The sequence below is a fragment of the Molossus molossus genome, unplaced genomic scaffold (assembly GCF_014108415.1).
Source record: "Molossus molossus isolate mMolMol1 unplaced genomic scaffold, mMolMol1.p scaffold_m16_p_12, whole genome shotgun sequence".
NCBI lineage: Eukaryota > Metazoa > Chordata > Mammalia > Chiroptera > Molossidae > Molossus > Molossus molossus.
Window position 1 is genome coordinate 70,523,212 of NW_023425347.1, and position 21,735 is coordinate 70,544,946.

At 43.8% G+C, this 21,735-nt stretch overlaps 1 protein-coding gene across 3 annotated transcripts in view; it reads right to left on the reverse strand.

Annotated features, from left to right (window-relative positions):
* Positions 1 to 21,735, reverse strand: part of RAD54L (RAD54 like) — a 37,412-nt gene that overhangs the window by 6,058 nt on the left and 9,619 nt on the right. For 2 of the 3 annotated variants that reach the window (XM_036255418.1, XM_036255419.1), the window contains exons 4-13: positions 17,156 to 17,216; positions 16,278 to 16,413; positions 15,777 to 15,846; positions 15,364 to 15,652; positions 15,015 to 15,139; positions 14,319 to 14,469; positions 4,154 to 4,280; positions 2,513 to 2,587; positions 2,277 to 2,407; positions 1,647 to 1,757 (exon numbers count right to left, since the gene is read on the reverse strand). In XM_036255418.1, coding sequence (XP_036111311.1) covers positions 1,647 to 1,757; positions 2,277 to 2,407; positions 2,513 to 2,587; positions 4,154 to 4,280; positions 14,319 to 14,469; positions 15,015 to 15,139; positions 15,364 to 15,652; positions 15,777 to 15,846; positions 16,278 to 16,413; positions 17,156 to 17,216 — 1,276 coding nt within the window. The remainder of the gene's footprint in view (positions 1 to 1,646; positions 1,758 to 2,276; positions 2,408 to 2,512; positions 2,588 to 4,153; positions 4,281 to 14,318; positions 14,470 to 15,014; positions 15,140 to 15,363; positions 15,653 to 15,776; positions 15,847 to 16,277; positions 16,414 to 17,155; positions 17,217 to 21,735) is intronic. The other variant, XM_036255420.1, reaches the window with a different exon arrangement.

The following is a 21,735-nucleotide window of genomic DNA, read 5'->3' on the forward strand; positions in this document are numbered from 1 at the left end:
ATACATGGGACTATATCAAACTAAAAAGCTTCTGCACAGCAAAAGAAACAAGCATTAGAATCAAAAGGGAACCCACTATATGGGAGAGCATAACTGCCAAGGATACATCAGATAAGGGGTTAATTTCCAAAACATATAGAGTACTCATACAACTCAACAAAAGAAAGAAAAAGAACCCAATTAAAAAAATGGGAAAATGCCCTGGCCGGTTTGGCACAGCGGTTAGAGCGTTGGCCTGCGGTCTAGAGAGGCCCGGGTTCGGTTCCCAATGGGGGCACATACCTCAGTTGCAGTTTGTCCCTGGCCCTGGTTGGGTCGTGTGGGTAGCAGCCACTCGATGTGTCCCTTTCACATCGATGTTTCTCTCTCTCTCTCTCTCTCTCCCCCTCCCAATCTATCTAAACAAAATATAAAAAAAAAATGTCCTCGGGTGAGGATAAAAAAAAAAAAAACAGGCAAAGGACCTAAATAGACACCTCTCCAAACAGGACATACAATGGCCAAGAGATATATGAAAAAATGCTCAATGTTACTAATCACCAGAGAGATGCAAATTAAAATGACTATAAGGTATCACCTCACACCTGCCAGAATGGCCACCATTAACAAATCATCAAACAACAAGTGTTGGCAAGGGTGTGGAGAAAAGGGGACTCTAGTTCACTGCTGGTGGAAATGCAGATTGGTGCAGCCACTATGGGAAACGGTATAGTGTTTCCTCAAAAAATTAAAAATGGGCCCTCACCAGTTTGGCTCAGCGGTAGTGTTGGTCTGCGGACCAATGAGTCATGGGTTTGATTCTGGCCAAGGGCACGTGCCTTGGTTGCAGTTTGTCCCCAGCCCTGGTCGGGGTCGTGTGGGAGGCAACCAGTCGATGTGTCCCTGTCATATCGATGTTTCTTTCTCTCTCCCTTTCTCCCTCTATCTCCCTCCCACTCTATCTGCAGATAAATAGAAAAAAATATCCTTAGGTGAGGATTAAAAAAAAAAAAATTAAAAATGGAACTGCCATTTGACTCAGTGATTCCCACTTCTAGAAATATATCCTAAAAAGCCTGAAACACCAATCAGAAAGAAAACATGTACCCATATGTTCATAGCAGCACTATTTACAATAGCTAAGATCTGGAAACAGCCCAAGTGTCCATCAATAGATTAGTGGATAAAAAAACTGTGGTACATATATACAATAGAACACTATGCAACTGTAAGAAAGAAAGATTTCATATCCTTTGAAACTACATGGAAGGACCTGGAGAGTATGATGCTAAGCGAAATAAGCCAATCACAGAAAGACAAATACCACATGACCTCACTTATTTGTGGAATATAATGAAAAAAAGCTGATGAACGATGAACAAAACATACCCAAAGACATAGAAAGGAGTATGGTTCAGACTGACAAACCTCAGAGAAGGGGTGCAGGAGGGAGGGACGAGATAAACGAAAGAACTTATATGCATGTATGCATAACCAATGGACATAGACAACAATGCTTGGCGCGGGGGGGGGGGGGGGGGCGCAGGACAGGGAGGAGGGTGTCTGGGTGGGGGGAATATCTGTAACAAAAATAAATGAATTAAAAAAAGACAATCTCCCAGCCCTCCACCCAGAGAAACTCAAAAAACTGGTAGGAAAGGGCTCACCTGACAGCTGGGGCTCTAGAGCCTTGGAGCTATAACCAGGGGGGAATATGTCCAAGGCACCTTTGAAGCCATCCTCTTCTTCCACACACTTGTCATAGATTAGAGCTGGATCTAGGGTGAAGGGACATCCAAAATGCCAGCTACATTGTCTTCAGAAGTTTCCACTTCAGTGCTCATTAGAACCCCCTCTAGAAGCCTACCCAAATGATCTTCTTCAGCACTAGATTTCCTTGGTCCCAAATTCCAGTGTGCAGTCATTGCCACCTAGGACCATGAATGGACCATCTGGCTCACTAGTGTGTTCTCTCAACAAGGAGGAAGCCATACCAGAGACAGTAAGGTTTACTATTTTTCCTCCTGTCTGACATTTTATATGCACATATATGCATGAACACACACAGTCCTATATACCTCAAGCATCAAGCATGGGCTGGGCAGAAGCTAAGCTAAATTTTTCAAAGCTATGAGTCTGGTTCACAAAGTAAACAATGCAGGGCTCATGCCTTGGGGAGGGTTGGTATCACATGTGGACTCTGGACAAACATTAATGAAGATGGCTGAATCACCTGCGGGAGCCTACCCATCTTTGCTCACTCTCACAGAGGACCTCAGAGTACAAAGCCAACTCACGATTACAAAGCTTCTTTAGTGAGGTGATGGAAGAAAGGGAAGACACACTCATCTTGCCCTCACGCAGCTCCTCTGCTGGCTTGGCCTGTCTCAGAAACCTCTGGTATAATTCAGTCTGAAGGGGTGTCAGCCTGAAAAAAAGACAGCTGGGTCAGTGAGAAATGGTGAACCACACTTGGGCCCTCTGAGGACAATTTTAGAGCTGGGCTTTTACTCCACACCCCTAAGTTCAGTACCTACAACAAACCACCTGCTCAATCTTCACAGGCAAATATTTAGACAGGATATCAGATGTCCTTCGTATCAGACACCTGGAAAAAACAGGATAAAAAAGGGGCTGTTAAAACTTGCAAACCATTAGAATAAAAATTACCACCCTAGGCCTGGCCAGTATGCTAAGTGGTTAGAGCTTCAGCCCGTGGACCTAAGAGTCATGGGTTTCATTCTGGTCAAGGGCATGTACCTGGTTTCAGTTCGGTTCCCATCCCCAATTGGGGTCATGTGGGAGGCAACCAATCAGTGTGTCTCTATCATATTGATGTTGCTCGCGCACTCTCTCTCTCGCCCCCCTACTCTATCTGAAGATAAATGGAAAAAAGTACCCTCAGATGAGGATTTTTAAAAAAAATTGTCCTGGCCGGTTTGGCTCAGCAGTTAGAGTGTCGGCCTGCAGACCAATAAGAATCAGGTTTGATTCTGGTCAAGGGCACTTACGGTTGTGGTTTGTACCCAGCCCTGGTCGGGTAGTGCAGGAGGCAACCAATCGATGTATCTCTCTCTCTCTCCCTCTATCTGATGATAAATAGAAAAATATCACCCTGGCCAGTTTTGCTCCGTGGTTAGAGCGTCGGCCTGCGGTCCAGAGAGACCCAGGCTCGGTTCCTGCTAAGGGCATGTACCTGGCCATGATTGGGTTGTGTGGGTGGCAGCCACTCGATGTGTCCCTTTCACGTCGATGTTTCTCTCTCTCTCTCCCTCTCTTTCCCTCCCACTCTATCTGAACAAAAAATGGAAAAATGTCCTCCGGTGAGGATAAAAAAAAAAGAAAAATATCCTTGGGTGAGGATTAAAAAAAAAGAAGTTAGCTGGTCTTCAAGAACAGGCTAAGGTCTTCCATTAAGCCCAGTCCTCTAACAGGGAAAGTAAGCCACAAACCACTGAGTCCTTAAGGAATTTTCTGCTTTTGCCCAAATGCCTATTGTCAATTGGCTCAAGGCTCAATGAAATGAAGCCCAGGAAGAACAGGGATCAGGCACCTAAGCAGCAGCTCCTTACACAATGATTCCTTCCTGCCATCTAAAATTGGGATGAAGAGGTGGCAACTGGGAAGAGCAGGGCTTTTCAGGATGTAAATCATGGAAGTATACAACACCTATGACAGAGGAGTCCAGAATGTACGTGCCCTCCTAGGCTATGTAGCCCCCCCAAAAAAAGCCCTCAGACTGGCAGCCACACCCATCCATCAAATCTACTCCTACGTGTCAAAGAAGGTTGTGAAGCCTGGGAAGGCAGGCCTAGTTCTTTAGGTTTGAGACCAAATGATAGGAATCTTCTGAAATACTAACAATGTTCCAATGGATATTTTGCTCAGGAAGTCCAACAGTGTCAGAAAAGAACTTCGTTAGCAGGTTGCTAAGCAACCCAAAATCAGACCACAGGACCCAGGCCAGGAAGAAATCAGACTTGGCCTGTAAGACCCCTTCATTTTATTCAGTGGCTATCGTCATGTCACAGATCCCACTCCCTTCCTAGAATCTCAGCCCTCACAGGCCAAGGCCCCAAGATATTGGCCTTGGATGGCTTAGGAAGCAATTCTGATGACCTCAGTTGGGGGAAACTAAAGAAAGGTGCTGCCTTTTGCCCCACCCTACCATTACCTATTCACAATGCTGGTGAGCTCCCGTAGTCGCTCCTCTCCTAGCTGCCTATCTGCCTCACTGGCAGCTGCATCTCTACCCTTCAAAATTGGCAACTCAAAATGTTTCTTGAACTCATGGGCAGTTCCTAAACAAAAGAGAGATGGGGAAATTTTAAAAATGTACAAAAAGAATGATTTTCCCACTGCCAGTAATGGGAATCTACTTTGTTACAGACCAACCTTCCTGCCAAGATCAACCAAGCTGAACAAATCACAGGCAATTTGTTTGAATGAACCAAAGCATATAAGACTTGACAGGCCAAATAATGAGACAGTAATTAAAATCCAAATATATAACTAATCACATTAACCATAAATGGACACAATAATCTAATAAAAAGACAACTGTCCAGCCGGTGTGGCTCAGTGGTTGAGCACTGACCCATGCACCAAGAGGCTGCCGGTTCAATACCCGCTCAGGACATATGCCCAGGTTGTGGGCCCGATCCCCAGTGGGGGGCATGCAGGAGGCAGCCAATCCATGTTCTCTCTCATTAATGTTTCTGTCTCTCCCTCTCCCTTACTCTCTCTCTAAAATCAATAAAGGGGAAAAAAATTAAAGACAGTCCAATTGTCGGACTGGATTTTTATTTTTTATAGCCCACTTATATGTTGTTTGTAAGAAATAAAGTAGCACACATCAGTATAATGAGTTTCAAGCCACACTGTGGACAAACCTTGAAAACATTTTGCTAAGTAAAAGAAGCCAAAGAGCCCTGGCTGGTTTAGCTCAGCAGTTGGAGCGTCGACCTGCGGTCCAGAGAGACCTGGGTTCAGTTCCCGCTAAGGGTGCGTACCTTGGTTGCAGTTTGTCCCCGACCCTGGTTGGTCGTGCTGGTGGCAGCCACTCGATATGTTCCTTTCACGTTGATGTTTCTCTCTCTCTCTCACTCTCTTCCTCTCTCCCGCCCACTCTATCTGAACAAAAAAATGGAAAAATGTCCTCGGGTGAGGATTAAAAAAAAAAAGAAAGCCAAAGACCAAAGGTCACATATTATAGGTTCCACTGATATGAAATACTAACAGTGTTCCAAGGGATATTTTACAGAATAGGCAAATCCAGAGAGACAGAAAGCAGACTGGTGGTTGTCAGGGATTGGGGATCAAGAGAGAATAGAGTGTGACTGCTTAATGAGTATATGGTTTTATTTGGCCAGAAATAAAAGAAAAACCAGGTACCTCACAAAAGAGCATCTCCAAATAGCCAATGACAACATTAAAATGTATTAAACTTTATTCAACATTAGGCAAATGCAACAAGATATCACAAAACATCAACAAAATAATTAAAACTTTTTGAAAAATTTAAAGATAAATATTGGTGATGATATAGAGCCAAGGTCAACAAACTATAGCCATGGGCTAGCCACCTGTAAATAAAATTTTATTAGAATATATCCATGCTCATTAATATACATTTTTATGGCTGCTTTCATGCTACAATAGCAGCTGAGTAGTTGTGACACAGACAGTTTGGCCTGTGAGCCTAAAACACTATCTAGCCCTTTAAGAAAATAATTGCTGCCTGGACAGTGTGGCTCACTGGCATCAACCCATGCACCAAGAGGTCGCTGGTTCGATTCCCAGTCAGGGCACATGCCCAGGTTGTGGGCCAAATCCCCAATGGGGGGCATGCAGGAAATGGCCAATTTTCTCTCCATATCAATGTCCCCCCCCCCTCCCCTCCTATCTAAAATCAATAAAGAAAAAAGTAGTTCAAAAAAAGCAAAAAATTATTGACCCCTGATGTAGAGACACTGGAATTCTCATACTCTGCTGGTATAATCACCTTGCAAAGTGACTATAGAGCTGAACACATGCATAGCATATGACCCAGCAATTCCACACTGAGGACAGAAAAATGCATACTATGCTCAGATAAAGACATGCACAAGAATGTTCACAGCATCATTATTAAAAAGAATTAAAAAATGGAAATAACTCAATTGTCTATATCAATAGTAGAAGAAATAAATCGTGGTATATTCATTAAAGGGAAGGGTATACAAAAATAAAAAACTACAGCTACAGGCATTAGCATGGATGATTTCTCATAAATATAATGAAAAGAAACCAGACACAAAGGAATATATACTGTATGATTCCATTTATATAAAGTTCAAGTATAGGCAAAAATCATGGAAAGAGTTTACTTCTAGGGAAAAAGAAGAAAGCAGCAATTAGAAGGGGATGGGAGAGTCCCCCTGAGATGGGAGGCTGCTAAGATGGTAGGGTAGGGATGCTGAGATGGTGGTAGTAACTGACCTGTTGTTGGTTACTCAAATGTGTTCTTTATGAAAATCTTGCTGCTCAGCTGATTATCGCCTAAAGTGATTTTCCTGTGCACTGTCAAGCTGGGGTGGTACTAACAAACTTCCACAGATTTCTATGGGCAAGAACTGCCCAAACGGTAGTTAACCAGGGGCCAGGGAGAGTAGAAAACCGGGAGTTATTGTTTAATGGGTAAAGTTTCAGTTTTGCAAGATAAAAAATGTTCTGGAGATGGATGGTGGTGATGGTTGCACAAAAATGTGAATATACCTAATAACACTTAATTGTACACTAAAATGGCAATAAAAAATAAAAAGAAACTGCAAAGACAGTCTGCTCTGAGGTCAAAGCTCTTGTCAGGCAGCTAGGTTGTAATGAGAAAATTGTCTGGAGGTATTATTTCCAAAAATAGCTCAGTGACCGCATGCCCTGTATAGAGAGAGCCTGCCACCTCTGCAGTGGAAAAATGGCCAAAGTTGGAAAATCCTAGTCATAGCAATCAGACAAGAATAAATAAAAGGCATCCAAATTGGCCTGGCTGGTGTGGCTCAGTGGATTGAGTGTCGTCCCACAGATTGACAGGTCCCAGTTCGACTCCTGGTCAGGGCACATGCCCAAGTTGCGGGCTCAGTCCCCAGTAGAAGGTGTATGGGAGGCAGCCAATCAATGTTTCTCTCTCACATTGATGTTTCTCTCTCACATTGATGTTTCTATCTCTCTCTCCCTCTCCCTTCCTCTCTCTCTGAAAAAGATCAATAAAGAAACAAATAACTAAATAAAATAAAAAAATAGAAGAAAATATAAAAAAGTGGAAGCATATACCATGTTCATGGATTGGAATCAACATCATTAAAATGTTGATTCCAAAGCAATCTATAGATTCAATGCAATCCCTATTAAAGTACCAATGGTGCCCAGCCAGTGTGGCTCAATGGTTGAGCATCTACCCATGCACCAAGAGGTCGCTGGTTTGATTCTCAGTCAGGGCACATGCCCAGGTTGTGGGCCCAATCCCCAGTGGGGGCCATGAAGGAGGCAGCCAGTTCATGTTCTCTCATCGATGTTTCTATCTCTCCCACTCGCCTCCTTTCTCTCTAAACTTAATAGAGAAAAATAATAATAAAGCACCAATGGCACATTTCACAGATCTAGAACAAATATTCCAAAAGTTTGTGTGGAACCAAAAAAGACCCTCAAATAGCCACAGAAATCTTAAAAAAGAAGAACAAAGTTGGAGGGATCACAATACCAGACATCTAGATATACTACAAAGCCATCTTAATCAAAACAGCCTAGTACTGGCCCTGGCTGGTTTGGCTCAGCAGTTAGAGCGTCAGCCTGCGGAACAGAGAGACCTGGGTTTGGTTCCCACTAAGGGCATGTACCTCAGTTTCAGTTTGTCCCTGGCCCTGGTTGGGTCGTGTGGGTGGCAACCACACGTCGATGTTTCTCTCTCTCTCTTCCTCTCTCTCTCTCCCACTCTATCTGAACAAAAAACGGAAAAAAAAAAATGTCCTTGGGTGAGGATTAAAAAAACAACAGCCTGCCCTGGCCAGTTTGGCTCAGCGGTTAGAGCGTCGGCCTGCGGTCTGGAGAGACCCGGGTTCGGTTCCCGCTAAGGGCACGTACTTCGGTTGCAGTTTGTCCCCGGCCCTGGTTGGTCGTGCGGGTGGCAGCCACTCGATGTGTCCCTTCACGTCGATGTTTCTCTCTCTCTCTCCCTCCCACTCTATCTGTACAAAAAGTGGAAAAATATCCTCGGGTGAGGATGACAAAAAAAAAACAAAAAAAAACAACAGTCTAGTACTGGCACAAGAACATGCATATAGATCAATGGAACAGAACAGAGAACCCAGAAATCTACCCAAAATGATATACTCAATTAATATTAAAAAAAAAAGCAAGAATATACAATGAAGAAAAGACAGTCTCTTCAATAAATGGTGTTGGGAGAACTGGACAGGTACATGCAAAAAAATAAAACTAGATTATCAACTTACACCATACACAACAATAAACTCAAAATGTATAAAACAAACTTAAGTGAAACCATAAAAACCATAAAAACCCTAGAAGAAAATGTAGGTAGCAAAATCTCAGACATCACACGTAGCAGAATTTTCACTGATATAATGCCTAGGGCAAGAGAAACAAAGGAAAAAACTAATCAAAGGGACTATATTAAACTAAAAAGCTACTGCATGGCAAAAGAAACCAGCATCAAAATAAAGAGAGAATCCACTCTTTGGGAACACATATTTGCCAATAATACATCGGATAGAGGGTTAATATCCAAAATATATAAAGTACTCATACAGCTCAACAAAATGAAGACAAACAATCCAATAAAAAATGGGCAAAGGACCTGAACAGACACTTCTCCAAACAAGACATACAAATGGCCAAAACACTTATGAAAAGATGTTCAACATTACTAATAATCAGAGAAATGCAAATTAAAATGATTGAGATATCACCTCACACCTGCCAGAATGACACTCATCAACAAATCATCAAACAATAAGTGCTGGTGAGGATGTGGAGAAAAGGGTACTCTAGTACACTGCTAGTGGTAATGCAGACTGATGCAGCCATTATGGAAAACAATATGGTGTTTCCTCAAAAATTTAAAAATGGAACTGTCATTTGACCCAGTGATCCCACTTCTAGGAATATATCCTAAGAAGCCTAAAACACCAATCAGAAAGAATATATGCACCCCTATGTTCATAGCAGCGCTATTTACAATAACTAGGATCTGGAAACAGCCTAAGAGCCCATCAGTAGATGAGTGGATAAAAAAGTTGTGATACATTTACAAAATGGAATACTATGCAGCTGTAAGAAAGATCTCTTATCCTTTGAGACAACATGGAGAGACCTGGAGAGTATTATGCTAAGTGAAATAAGCCAGTGAGAGGAAGACAAGAACCACATGATCTCACTTATTTATGAAATATAATGAACAAAATAAGCAAACAATCAAAATAGATCCAGAGACATGGAAGTAGGGAACAGACTGACAAACCTCAGAGGAAAAGGGGATGGAGGGGTGGGAAGAGATAAACCAAAGAACTTATATGCATAACCAATGGACACAGACAATAATGTGGGAAAGGCATGAAGGGGGTGGGAGGGGGGGGTCAATGGAGGAAAAAAGGGGAATCAACTATAACACTTTCAACAATAAAGATAAATAATTTAAAAATAAAACAAAACTCAACACCAATCAGAAAGAATATATGTACCCCTATGTTCATAGCAGCACTATTTACAATAGCTAAGATCTGAAAACAACCCAAGTGTCCATCAGTAGATGAATGGATTAAAAAGCTGTGGTACATGTACACAATGGAATACTATGCAGCTAGCTGTAAGAAAGAAAGATCTCTTATCCTTTGAGATGGCATGGAAGGACCTGGAGAGTATTATTTTATGCTAAGCGAAACAAGCCAAGCAGAGAAAGACAAGTATCACATGATCTCCCTTATTTGTGGAATATAATGAATTAAACAAACTGCCAAACAAAATTAACCCAGAGACATAAAGGTGGGGTACAGACTGACAAGCCTCAGAGGAGGGGGGGTTGTGGGGGAAGAGATAAACCACAGAACTTACATGCATGCATATATGACCAATGAACATAAACAACAAAGCTGGGGATGGGGCAGGGGGAAGGGGAGGAGGGTGTCAATAGGGGAAAAATCAGAAACATCTGTAACAAAAACAAATTAATATATAAAAAGAATTTTAAATGTTAAAAAAAAATAAGACAAAACTCATAAAAAACATATCAATCAGTGTGTCTCTCTCACATCAATGTGTCTCTCTCTCTCTTTTCCCCCCTTTCTCTCCCTTCTTCCCTCTCTCCTTCCCTCCCACTCTTTCTAAAAATTAATGGATAAAATATCCTCTGGTGAGAATTAACAATAAAAAAGAATAAACTAAAAATTGATTAATGACTTAAATGTAAGATTCGAAACCATAAAACTAGAAAACATAGGAGTTTTCTTAGCAGTATTTTTTCTGATGTATTTCCTCAGACAAGGGAAACAAAAGAAAAAGCAAATGGGACTACATCAAATTAAAAAGAAAACCAACAAAAAGAAAAGATGACCCATTGAATGGGAGAAATATCTGCCAGTGATACAACTGATAAGAAATTAATATAAAAAATTTATAAAGAACCAACAAAACAATCCAATTAAAAAACAGGTAGAGGACCTGAACAGACACTTCTTCAAAGAGGACATATGTGATCAATAGACATGAAAAGATGCTCAATGTCACTAAGCCTCAGAGAAATGCAAATTAAAACCTGGCCAGGTGGTTCAGCTGGTTGGAGCATAGTTCGTATAGAAAAAGGTTGTGGGTTCAATCCCCCTGTCATGGTACATACAGGAGGCAACCAATCGATGTTTCTCATATCAATGTTTCTCTCTCCTTTTTTTTTTTTATCCTCACCCGAGGATATTTTTCCATTTTTTGTACGGATAGAATGGGAGGGAGAGAGAGGAAGAGAGAGAGAGAGAAACATCGACGTGAAGGGACACATCGAGTGGCTGCCACCCGCACGACCAACCAGGGCCAGGGACAAACTGCAACCGAAGTACGTGCCCTTAGCGGGAACCGAACCCGGGTCTCTCCGGACCGCAGGCCGATGCTTTAACCGCTGAGCCAAACTGGCCAGGGCTCTCTCTCCTTTATTCTATCTAAAATCAATAAAATATGCCTGGCCAGTGTGGCTCACTGGTTGAACACAGACCCATGTACCAAGAGGTCACCAGTTCAATTCCCAGTCAGGGCACATGCCCAGGTTGTGGACCCGATCCCCAGTAGAGAGGTATGCAGGAGGCGGTCAATCAATGTTCTCTCTCATCAATATTTCTATCTCTCCCTCCCTCTCGCTCTAAAAAAAAATCAACAAAGGGTAAAATCAATTAAAAAATACACACACACACACACACACACCCTTGGGTGAGGATTAAAAAAAAAAACACAATGAGATATCACCTCACACCTATCAGAATGGCCATCATCAATAAATTAACAAACAAGTGTTGGCAAGGATGTAAAGGAAACCTTTGTGCCCTGTTGTTCATAATGCATACTGTGGCAACCACTATGAGCAGTATGGAGGTTCCTCAAAAAATTAAAAATGGAACTGCCTTATAACACAGCAATTCCACTTCTGGGTAAGAAACCCAAAAATTTAATTTAAAAAGATATATGCACCCCTATGTTCACTGCAGCATTATTTACAATAGACAAGAGATGAAACCCATCAATAGACAAGTAGATACACCGAAAGGTCACCAGTTTGATTCCAGGTCAGGGCACATACCATGGTTGAGAGTTCGATCTCTAGTAGGAGTGAATACCGGAGGCAGCCAATCAATGCTTCTCTCTCACATTGATATTTCTCTCTCTTTCCCTCCCTCCCTTTCCCTTCCTCTCTCTAAAATAAAAAAAAAAGTTTTGTTAATCCTCATCCACGGATATCTTTCCATTGATTTTTTTTAGATAGAGTGGAAGGGAGGGAGGGAGGAAGGGAGAAAGAGAGAGATAAAAACATCAGTGTGAAAGAGACACATCATTTGGTTGCCTCCCACACAATCCCGACCCGGGCCGGGGATCAAATCTGCAACCCAGGTGCATGCCCTTGACTGGGAATCAAAACCACAACACTTCAGTCTGCGAGCCAATGCTCTAATCATTATGCCAAACCCGTCAGGGCTAACATAAGATAAAAAATTATTTTAAAAAATGGCCTGGCAATGCCCTGGCCAGTTTGGCTCAGCGGTTAGAGCGTCAGCCTGCGGTTCGGAGAGACCCGGGTTCAGTTCCCGCTAAGGGCGCATACCTCGGTTGCAGTTTGTCCCCGGCCCTGGTTGGGTTGTGCGGGTGGCAGCCACTAGATGTGTCCCTTTCACGTCGATGTTTCTCTCTCTTTCTCTTCCTCTCCCTCCCTCCACTCTATCTGATCAAAAAATGAAAAAATATCCTCAAGTGAGGATAAAAAAAAAAAAAAAAAAAAATGGCCTGGCCGGTTTGGCTCAGCGGTTAGAGCATCGGGTGCGGTCCAGAGAGATCCGGGTTCGGTTCCTACTGGGGGCATGTACCTCGGTTGCAGTTTGTCCCCGGCCCCTGGCTGGGATTGTGCAGGAGGCAGCCATTTGATATGTTCCTTTCATGTCGATATCTCTCTCTCTCTCTCTCTCCCCCTCCTACTCTGTCTAAACAAATATGGAAAAATGTCCTCGGGTGAGAATAAAAAAATAAAAACTTATTTTAAAAAATGAAATCTTGCCTGGCAGGTGTGACTCAATGGATTTAGCGTCATCCCATGGATTGAGGGGTCCCGGTTCGATTCACAGTCAGGGCACATGCCCAAGTTTTGGGCTCAATCCCCAGTGGGGGATGTGCAGGAGGCAGCCAATTGATGTTTCTCACAGTGATGTTTCTATCTCTCTCTAAAAAAACAATAATAACATATTTAGCCCTGGCTGGTTTGGCTCAGTGGTTCCAGTGTCGGCCTGCGGACCAGAGTCCTGGGTTCGGTTCGCACTGGGGGCACGCACCTCAGTTGCAGTTTGTCCCCGCCCCAGTTGGGGTCATGTGGATGGCAACTACTCAATGTGTCTCTCTCACATCAAGGCTTCTCTCTCTCTCTTCCCCCCTCTCTCCCTCCTGCTCTATCTGAAGATAAATGCAAAAATGTCCTCAGGTGAGGATAAAAATATATATATATATATTTTTTTAAAAAGAAATGAAATCTTACCATTTTTGACAACATAGATGGACCTAGAAGGTGTTATGCTAAGTGAAACAGGTCAGACATAGAAAAAGAAATCTGTATGATTTCACTTATATGTGAAATCTAAAGAACAAAATAAATGAACAAATAAAACAGAAACAGACTCAGATACAGAGAACTGAAGGTTGCAGAAGGAAAGTCGGGGTGAAGAACTGGGTGAGAAAGGTGAAGGGATTAAGAAGTACAAATTGAAAAATACAAAACAGTCACAGGGATGTAAAGTTCAGATAGGGAATATAGTCAATAATACTGTAATAACTATGTATGTTGCCAGGCAGGTACTTGTATTATTGGGGGGAAAAAATCACTTGGTAAATTATAGAATTGTTTAACCACTATGTTGCACACCTAAAACTAATATAAAATAATATTAACTGTCAACTGTAATTGAAAAATACATTACTTTTTATTAAAAAAATTTTTTTTTCTTTATTGATTTTAGGGAAAAAGGAAGAGTAATGGAGAGAGAGAAAGAGAGAGAGAAATATTGGTGAGAGAGAACATCAGTTGGCTGCCTCCTGCATGCCTCTGACTGGAGATTTGGCCCACAACCTGGGCACGTGCCCTGAACAGGAATTGAGGCAGCGACCTCTTGGTGCAAATGTCAATGCTCAACCACTGAGCCATACTGGCCGGGCGAAAAATAAAAAATTTTAAAAATAGCCCTGGCTGGTTTGATTGGGTAGTAGAGCACTGGCCCACAGACCAGTGAGTCGCAGATTCAATTCCAGTCAAGGGCACATATATCGGTTTCAGTTCATCCCTGGCCCTGATAGGGGTAGTGCAGGAGGCAACCAGTCGATGTATCCCTCTCACATCAATATTTCTCTCTCCCTCTCTCTACCTCCCAGACTTTAAAAAAAGGCCATAGTGGGCCTTGCTGAGTTGCTTCAAAGAGCTAAGGTTTCCCAATGGCTCTCCCTGATAAAAGAAGTCTTTCTAAAAGTACAACTAGCATTTTCTTCTTTCTCTCCTCAGCTAGAATTACAGGTAAGGCTCAAGGTCTCCAATGCAGTAGATAAGGCTAGATTCTTACCCAGGATGCCCGAATTAACAAAATGTACCAAGCTGAAATACTCAAGGAGATCATTCTGGATGGGAGTCCCGGAGATGAGCACGCGCCGGCTGGTGTTCAAGCTGTCCAGGGCCTGATAAGTTTGATTCTCAGAGTTCTTGAGCCTGTGTCCCTGAAAGGAAATGAATTCTCACTTAGGCCTGGGCACAATGTGGCATCCCTAACAGTAACAATGTCTTGTGCCCTGGCTGGTTTGGCTCAGCAGTTAGAGTGTTGGTCCACGGACCAGAGGGTCCTGGGTTTGGTTACCGCTAGGGGCACGTACCTCGGTTGCGGTGTGTCCACAGTCCTGGTTGGGGTCATGTGGGTGGCAACCATTCGATGTGTCTCTCTCACATCAATGTTTCTCCTGCTCTATCTGAAGATAAATGCAAAAATGTCCTCGGGTGAGGATAAAAAAAAAAAACGTCTTGTGTAGAGGATCCAACCTCTGGCCATCAGCCCACAGCACCTCACCCTCCTCGGGGTTCCAAACAGTGCTTACTCCCACTTTTGGCAGACAGATATCATGGGCTCTCTTCTCATTTGCCTCCTCCAAAGCAGTATGCTCTATACTCTGCATTCTCTAGTGACTGACACAGTCTTTGGATGGCAGTTCTCAGTGAGAAGATTCAGATAGACTTTCTCCTACTACCCAGACTGCTGAGAGTCAAGTACCTCATCACATATGACCAGTCCAACACTCCCTTTCTGGAGGACCCCAGCATGCAGGCGGAATGTCTCATAGGAAATGATGAGGATGGGGGAAGGCACTCTGGCTCCACGCTGGTTCATGAATCCTTCTGCAACAGAAAAGGTGTCAAGGGAACAAATCTTAGACTAGCCTAAAGGAAAAAAGTTTGATAATTGTTTAATTTAGGCTGGAAATAACTATTTCAATATTTTGCATGGAACTCTCTTCTCTGCCACCCCTCACTGCCCTCAACCCTGGTCATCAGTGAGCATACACGTAAGAGAGGAGCAGGTTGTATAAAAGAGTGCACTCATCTTTGTTAAGGCTCCATACCCAGCTTTTGATCTATCTCGTCCTTAGAGCCTCCGTCGATGGCCAGAGGTTGAATCCTCCCTCCAAGCCATTTCCCAACTTCATTGTACCAGTTCTTCACCAGGCTGGAGGGCGACACCACCACTGCCTTGTCAATTTCTGGCTTACACTCTGGACTCTGGCGCAAAAGTGTCCACATCAACGTGATACATTGTAGTGTCTTGCCTAGGCCCATCTCATCAGCCATAATGCAGCCGTGGCTGCCCGGGATGCGCCGACTGGTGACACACTCCCATAGGAACTTCACTCCCTGGGGAAGAACAGCACTCAGCCCACTTTTGTATCCACACTGCTGCTGCCCCAGAGATAGCAGCTTCCCAGGCTCAGACCCTAGTCCACACCTCATCCCCCAACCCTCCATCACCATCACTTACCTCTCTCTGATGAGGTCGCAAGACCTTACTGAGAATAGGATCAACGACCACATGGACAGGGAGTTTTTCCCTGAGAATACAGCAAAGAAAACACGAAGCTCAGACATGGGCAAGGGCATGCCCTCAGGAAGTTGTGTCCTCCTGATCCAAAAGCCAGAGGACCTTCTTGGCCTGGTAATCAAACCATAGCAAATTCCTGCTCCAGGGAATTTTAGGAGAGGAGGATGGGTTCCCTATGTTATCACTTTAACTCTTCCTGCTCCTGAGAGAGCTTGGCAGGAAGGGATGAGGAATTCCCACCAACTGGACATGTCCACATGCTCTTCCTCAGGCACTCTCCTTCCCCACCTACCCACTCTCTGGACGGGGCAGCAGGCATGACAGCACTCTGAAAATATATGCCAGTCCCAAGGACAAATCACACCTAAATGCCCTCTGCCTTCCCAGGCATGTATACACTTACAGGGGACCAGACTGCTCAAAAAATACCAACACACATACTTGTCAAGCTTCAGCTGGTCATGGGCGCTCAGTGCGGGAGGCTCATACAGAACCAAGGCACCTTCTTCCAGGGGGTCATGGAGGGCCCGACGGACTCCAGCCCTTTTGAGGCCCAATGCCCGAGAGCCCAGAGGACCTAGAAACCAAAAATCTGTTACCTAAGCCTCTGTGTTGAGGAGCTCCAACAGGCCCAGCTCAAATGCCTATCCTTCACATAACCTTTGCTAAGCTTCCTCATAACCCTCTCTCAGAACCTCTCCAAACTCAGTTTAGGCACCTCTACCCATTATCCCAGTCTGCCTCAGATCAGAGTTTTTACTAGTTTACTGTCCGATTCAACTACAATCTTCCAAAGGGCCAGGTCTTGTTCATCTCAAGTCAATTCTGAAAAGGTCTAAAACCCTAAAAGGGCCTTTCAAGACTTATAGCTTTTGAGAGTTGGCCTCCTCCCTCCCAGCCCCCGTTTTAGCACAATGCTTTGCTCTGTACAGGACAGGAATATTTTGCAGAACCTAGCCTCTAACATAGTCAAACTCATAAAGGAGATGCCACTGAACTCACTTGGACTAAATGAAACCTGGGCCCATCAATCACTCTGGCCTACCAGGAACTTCCTGAGCATTGGTATATCCCCACCAAGAAGATGAGGGGCATGATCTACATGGCTGTACTCAAGAAGAAGAAGTCACTCTTGGCAGCCCTTGCTGAAGCTATCAAACACAGATTTCATGCAGGCCTCAGGGGAGTCACCCGTACATAGTCACCACGGTATTGGCATCTTCAATTCCACGATAAGCTTGTATGCATAAAAGCTGAGGTTTGAATCTATTTAGGCACATTTACACATAAGTCAAAAAGAGAAAAGTCTCCATTTTTACCTTGATAATTTGGAATGGGGATTTTAAAAGGCTTTGACAAAATGCTTCGAATAAATGCTTCCTAAAAAAAAAGAGAGGAAACAGGGATTTAGGACTGTTTGGAGATGTTATGGGATACTATTTCTAGAGATACAGCAGCCTAAAATGCCTATTTAAGAACCATAATACAACCCTGGCCAGTATGGCTCAGCAGTTAGAGCGTCGGCCTGTGGTCCAGAGAGACTTGGGTTCGGTTCCCACTAAGGGCACATACCTCGGTTGCAGTTTGTTCCCGGCCCTGGTTGGGTCGTGTGGGTGGCAACCATTCGATGTGTCCCTTTCACGTCGATGTCTCTCTCTATCTCTCTCCCTCCCACTCTATCTGAACAACAGCAACAAAAAAATGGAAAAATGTTCTCAGGTGAGGATTAAAAAAAAAAAAGAACCATAATACAGTGAGAGCATTGTATTTTGGTTACATCTCATTCAGATACATCTAGAACATAAAGAGATGTGTTCAACACATCTTTGTACAATAGCTTTCATCTTTGAGTCTTTATACAAGGTTCCACAAATGCCCAGGAACAGCAGAGGGCCACTGGCAGTGCCTAGCCTCAGTCAGCCACAAGGCTCAAATCCATTAGCTCACGAAGGACCATGCCACTGCGGACACCTAACTATTCCCTAGGGTGCAACACCTTAAGAAGAAAGCACCACAGCCCTGGCCAGGTGGCTCAGTTGGTTGGAGCATGGTTCTGTATACCAAAAGGCTGTGGGTTCGATTCCTGGTCAGGGCACATACCTAGGTTGCGGGTTCAATCCCCAGTCAGGGTATTATGGGAGGCAACCAATTGATGGTTTTTTTCTCTCTCTCTAAAAGTCAGTTTAAAAATATTATTATTATTATTTTTTTTTTTTATCCTCACCTGAGGACATTTTTCCATTTTTTGTTCAGATAGAGCGGGAGGGAGAGAGAGGAAGAGAGAGAGAGAGAGAAACACCGATGTGAAAGGGACACATCGAGTGGCTGCCACCCACACGACCAACCAGGACCGGGGACAAACTGCAACCGAGGTACGTGCCCTTAGCGGGAACCGAACCCGGGTCTCTCTGTACCGCAGGCCGACGCTCCAACGGCTGAGCCAAACCGGCCAGGGCTAAAAATATTATTTTTTGAAAAGAAGAAAGCACCACAAACTTACCCAACCCCAGTGCTAATAAGGAACTCCAATGTCTGGATTCAACCACTATCCTATAGGGTAACATTTTCCCAAGCATACCTCACATTTCTTTTTTGTCATACCAATTCTGCCTACTGCATCTAATTCCCACATCAGCCTCCTTGAGAACTAAACAGCCCTTCAAACAGTAGTGGTAGCAGGAGTAACAGGAGTGGTATTAGTAAAGTAATAATATTAACAGCAACAGCAAAAACGACAACGATGATGACTAACAATGTATGCCAGATGCAATGCTAAGCCCCTTGTATTTATGTTACCACTTAATCCTCACCAACAGCTCTATGAGGTCCATACATTACTGATACCCCCCAGTCTACAGATCAGCAAAGTTAGTAATTGTCACTTCCCCAAGTCACACAGCCATGACAGATGCAGGACTCTCCTGAATCCATGGCCCTTACTTGTAACCAGGAGGCAGGCAATGTAGCCTCCTAACCTAACCTGTTTGAGTACAGCCATGTAGATCAGCCCAGTCAGCAGTTTGTTGCCATAGGAAAGCTCAAGAGAGGGCACACATGAGAAAGGGGATATTAGAGAGTGGGCAAGCCAATCACTAAGAAAGCAAGTGGGAAAAGGGTGACAGGGAAGCAGACAGATGTAGGTCCTAGAGAAGGATGGCCTTGGTGCTTCCACCTCAGCGCCTGCAGGACGCCCGTGCCACCACTTTGGCCTGGAACCAGCAATGGGCTATGGGGCTGGAGCAGAAGAGAAGGCAGGGAAGTCCACAGCACCAGCTCCTGAGCTGATTCTGACAACTGAAAGAGGCAGGAGAGAATAAAAGAATAGAGAACTAATCATAGTGGCATACTAGCCATAGTAATAAGAAATGTTAACCATCCTTTGCAGTGTTAATAGTGGTAGCTTTGTTCTGATTAGAGAAAAACCCATTCTACTTGCCTGGGAGGTATGTGCCTCAGGAGTTTACTTTAGGAATACTGTCCATTCTCCTAACCCGACAAAATGGAAAGACTAGCAGCCTGATTATTAGAACGCTGAACACCGGACCTGTGACTGTGACTCACTGGCGACCAGCCCCTGCAGTCCCCAGCCCACATTCCTCTCCCTTGCTCCAAACCTTGTACAATCCCCCCTGCCCACATTCCTTCCCCCTTGCCTGTAACCATTTTGCCCTTTTTTTTTTTTTCCTTTTTGCCTAACTGCCCTTTCTCACGTAGTCATTGTTTCTCTACCTTTAAAAAGTGAGGTGGGCCCTGGCCAGTTTGCCTCAGCAGTTAAAGGTTAGAGGTTAGAGCGTCAGTGCACAGACCATAGAGTCCCAGGTTCAGTTTCTGATAAGCGCACAACCTCGGTTGCAATTCGTCTCCAGCCCCAGTTGGGGTCCTGTGGGTGGCAACTCACAGGATGTGTCCAGTTGATGTGTCTCTCTCACATTAAAGTTTCTCTCCCCGCCCCTTCCCACTCTATCTGAAGATAAATGCAAAAATGTCCTCAGGTGAGGATTAAAAATAATAATAAAGTGAGGGTGGGCAGAGCAGATTTTACGGGATGACCACTGCTCTCCCATACTGCATTAGAATAAATGCTCATATATACAATCCAAGCTTGTCTCTGCTTAATTGGCTCCAATAGTGACAGGCGGCCCAGACCCATTTGGACCCATTCGTTGTTTGGTTTCACAACTCCCTTCGAAGTTCTGGTCTATATACACCTGAGCTCTCTGGGAAATTACAATAGCCTGTGAATCTCAACAAAACAAAAACTAGAACCCAAGAAAGCAAAGAGAAAACAAGAGCAGAAACCCTAAAGGTAGTTTTAATGAAAATGCATTAGTAGAAAAAGATAATGAAAAATACTCCCTTCTAGAAAAAAGGTAGTTTAATAGAAAAAAAAAAAAGCAAGCCTGTCTTGCCCTGAAATTTTTACTTTATTCTAAACCATTTCTATACAGATAATTTCTACAAACTCAATGTACTTCAAATAGAAAAAAATGTAATGAATTTATTTGGCAATCTATTGGAAGATAGAAAAGAAATGTGGGAGACCTGAACTTCATTATCACACTAAATAACATTACCAGGCCAGGATTGGAGAAAGATCCAAATAGTCTTTTATTGCCCTTTTTTTTAATCCTCACCTGAGGATATTTTTCCATTTATATTCAGACAGTGGGAAGGAGTGGGAGGAAGGGAAAGGAGGGAGGGAGGTTGGAAGAGGAACGGAGAGAAAGAGAGAAACATCGATGTGAATCAGCTGGTTACCTCCCACATGACCCCAACCAGGGAGAACCTAACTGCAACCACTGTATGTGTCCTTGACCAGAATCGAACCGAGGCTCTTTGGTCCGTGGGCTGAAACTCTAACCACTAAGCCAAACCAGCCAGGGCCTTTATTGACTATTTTTAATTACCATGATTACTGTAATTATAAATAGCAATGATAAAGAGAAATTCACATATGAAATGTGCTAACAAAAAGCTACCCTTCCTGTTCCTTCTCACTCCTGATTGCATGCCCAAGCCTGAGGCTTTTCTTCCCTCTCAGGTGTGCATCGTCTAAATTCTAAGGGTCCCCTTGAGACTTACAACCAGGAAAGCAATGGGCAGCAGCAGTTCATCCTGGGCTAACCCCTTGTCTCCAAGGCTCCCTTTTCTTTGACTTTTCAGTGAACCAATAGCAGCCTAACCTTGGCTCACTTCTGTCACTGAGACTTTTTTATTTTTTCTTTATTGATTTTAGAGCGAGGGGAAGGGAGATGGAGAGAGGGAGAGAGAGAAAGAGAGAGACAGAAACATCGATGAGAGAGAACATCAATTGGCTGCCTCCTGCATGCTCCACACGGGGGATGGCCCACACCTGGGCATGTGCCCTGACGGGGAACTGAACCAGCAACCTCTTGGTACTTGGGTTAATGCACAACCACTGAGCCACACTGGCCAGGCTGTCACTGAGACTTATTTCTTAGTGAGCCAAAGCAGCCCTGCCTAGGCTCTCCTGTTCTTTCTTGTATCCTAAGCCCTTTCTTGTTTCACTGTCCCCAGCTTTAATAAACATATTCTCAAAATCAAAAAGCTACCCTTGCCCTGGCCGGTTTGGTTCAGCGGTTAGAGTGTCGGCCTGCGGTCCAGAGAGACCCGGGTTCGGTTCCCGCTAAGGGCACGTACCTTGGTTGCAGTTTGTCCCCGGCCCTGGTTGGGTTGTGCGGGAGGCAACCACTCGATGTGTCCCTTTCACGTCGATGTTTCTCTCTCCCTCTTCCTCTCTCTTCCTCCCACTCTATCTGAACAAAAAAATGGAAAAAAATGTCCTCAGGTGAGGATAAAAAAACCAAAAAGCTACCCTTACGTTAAAGGAGAATAAAAGATGAACAATAATTTTCTAATATGGTGTCAATTCTGCCTT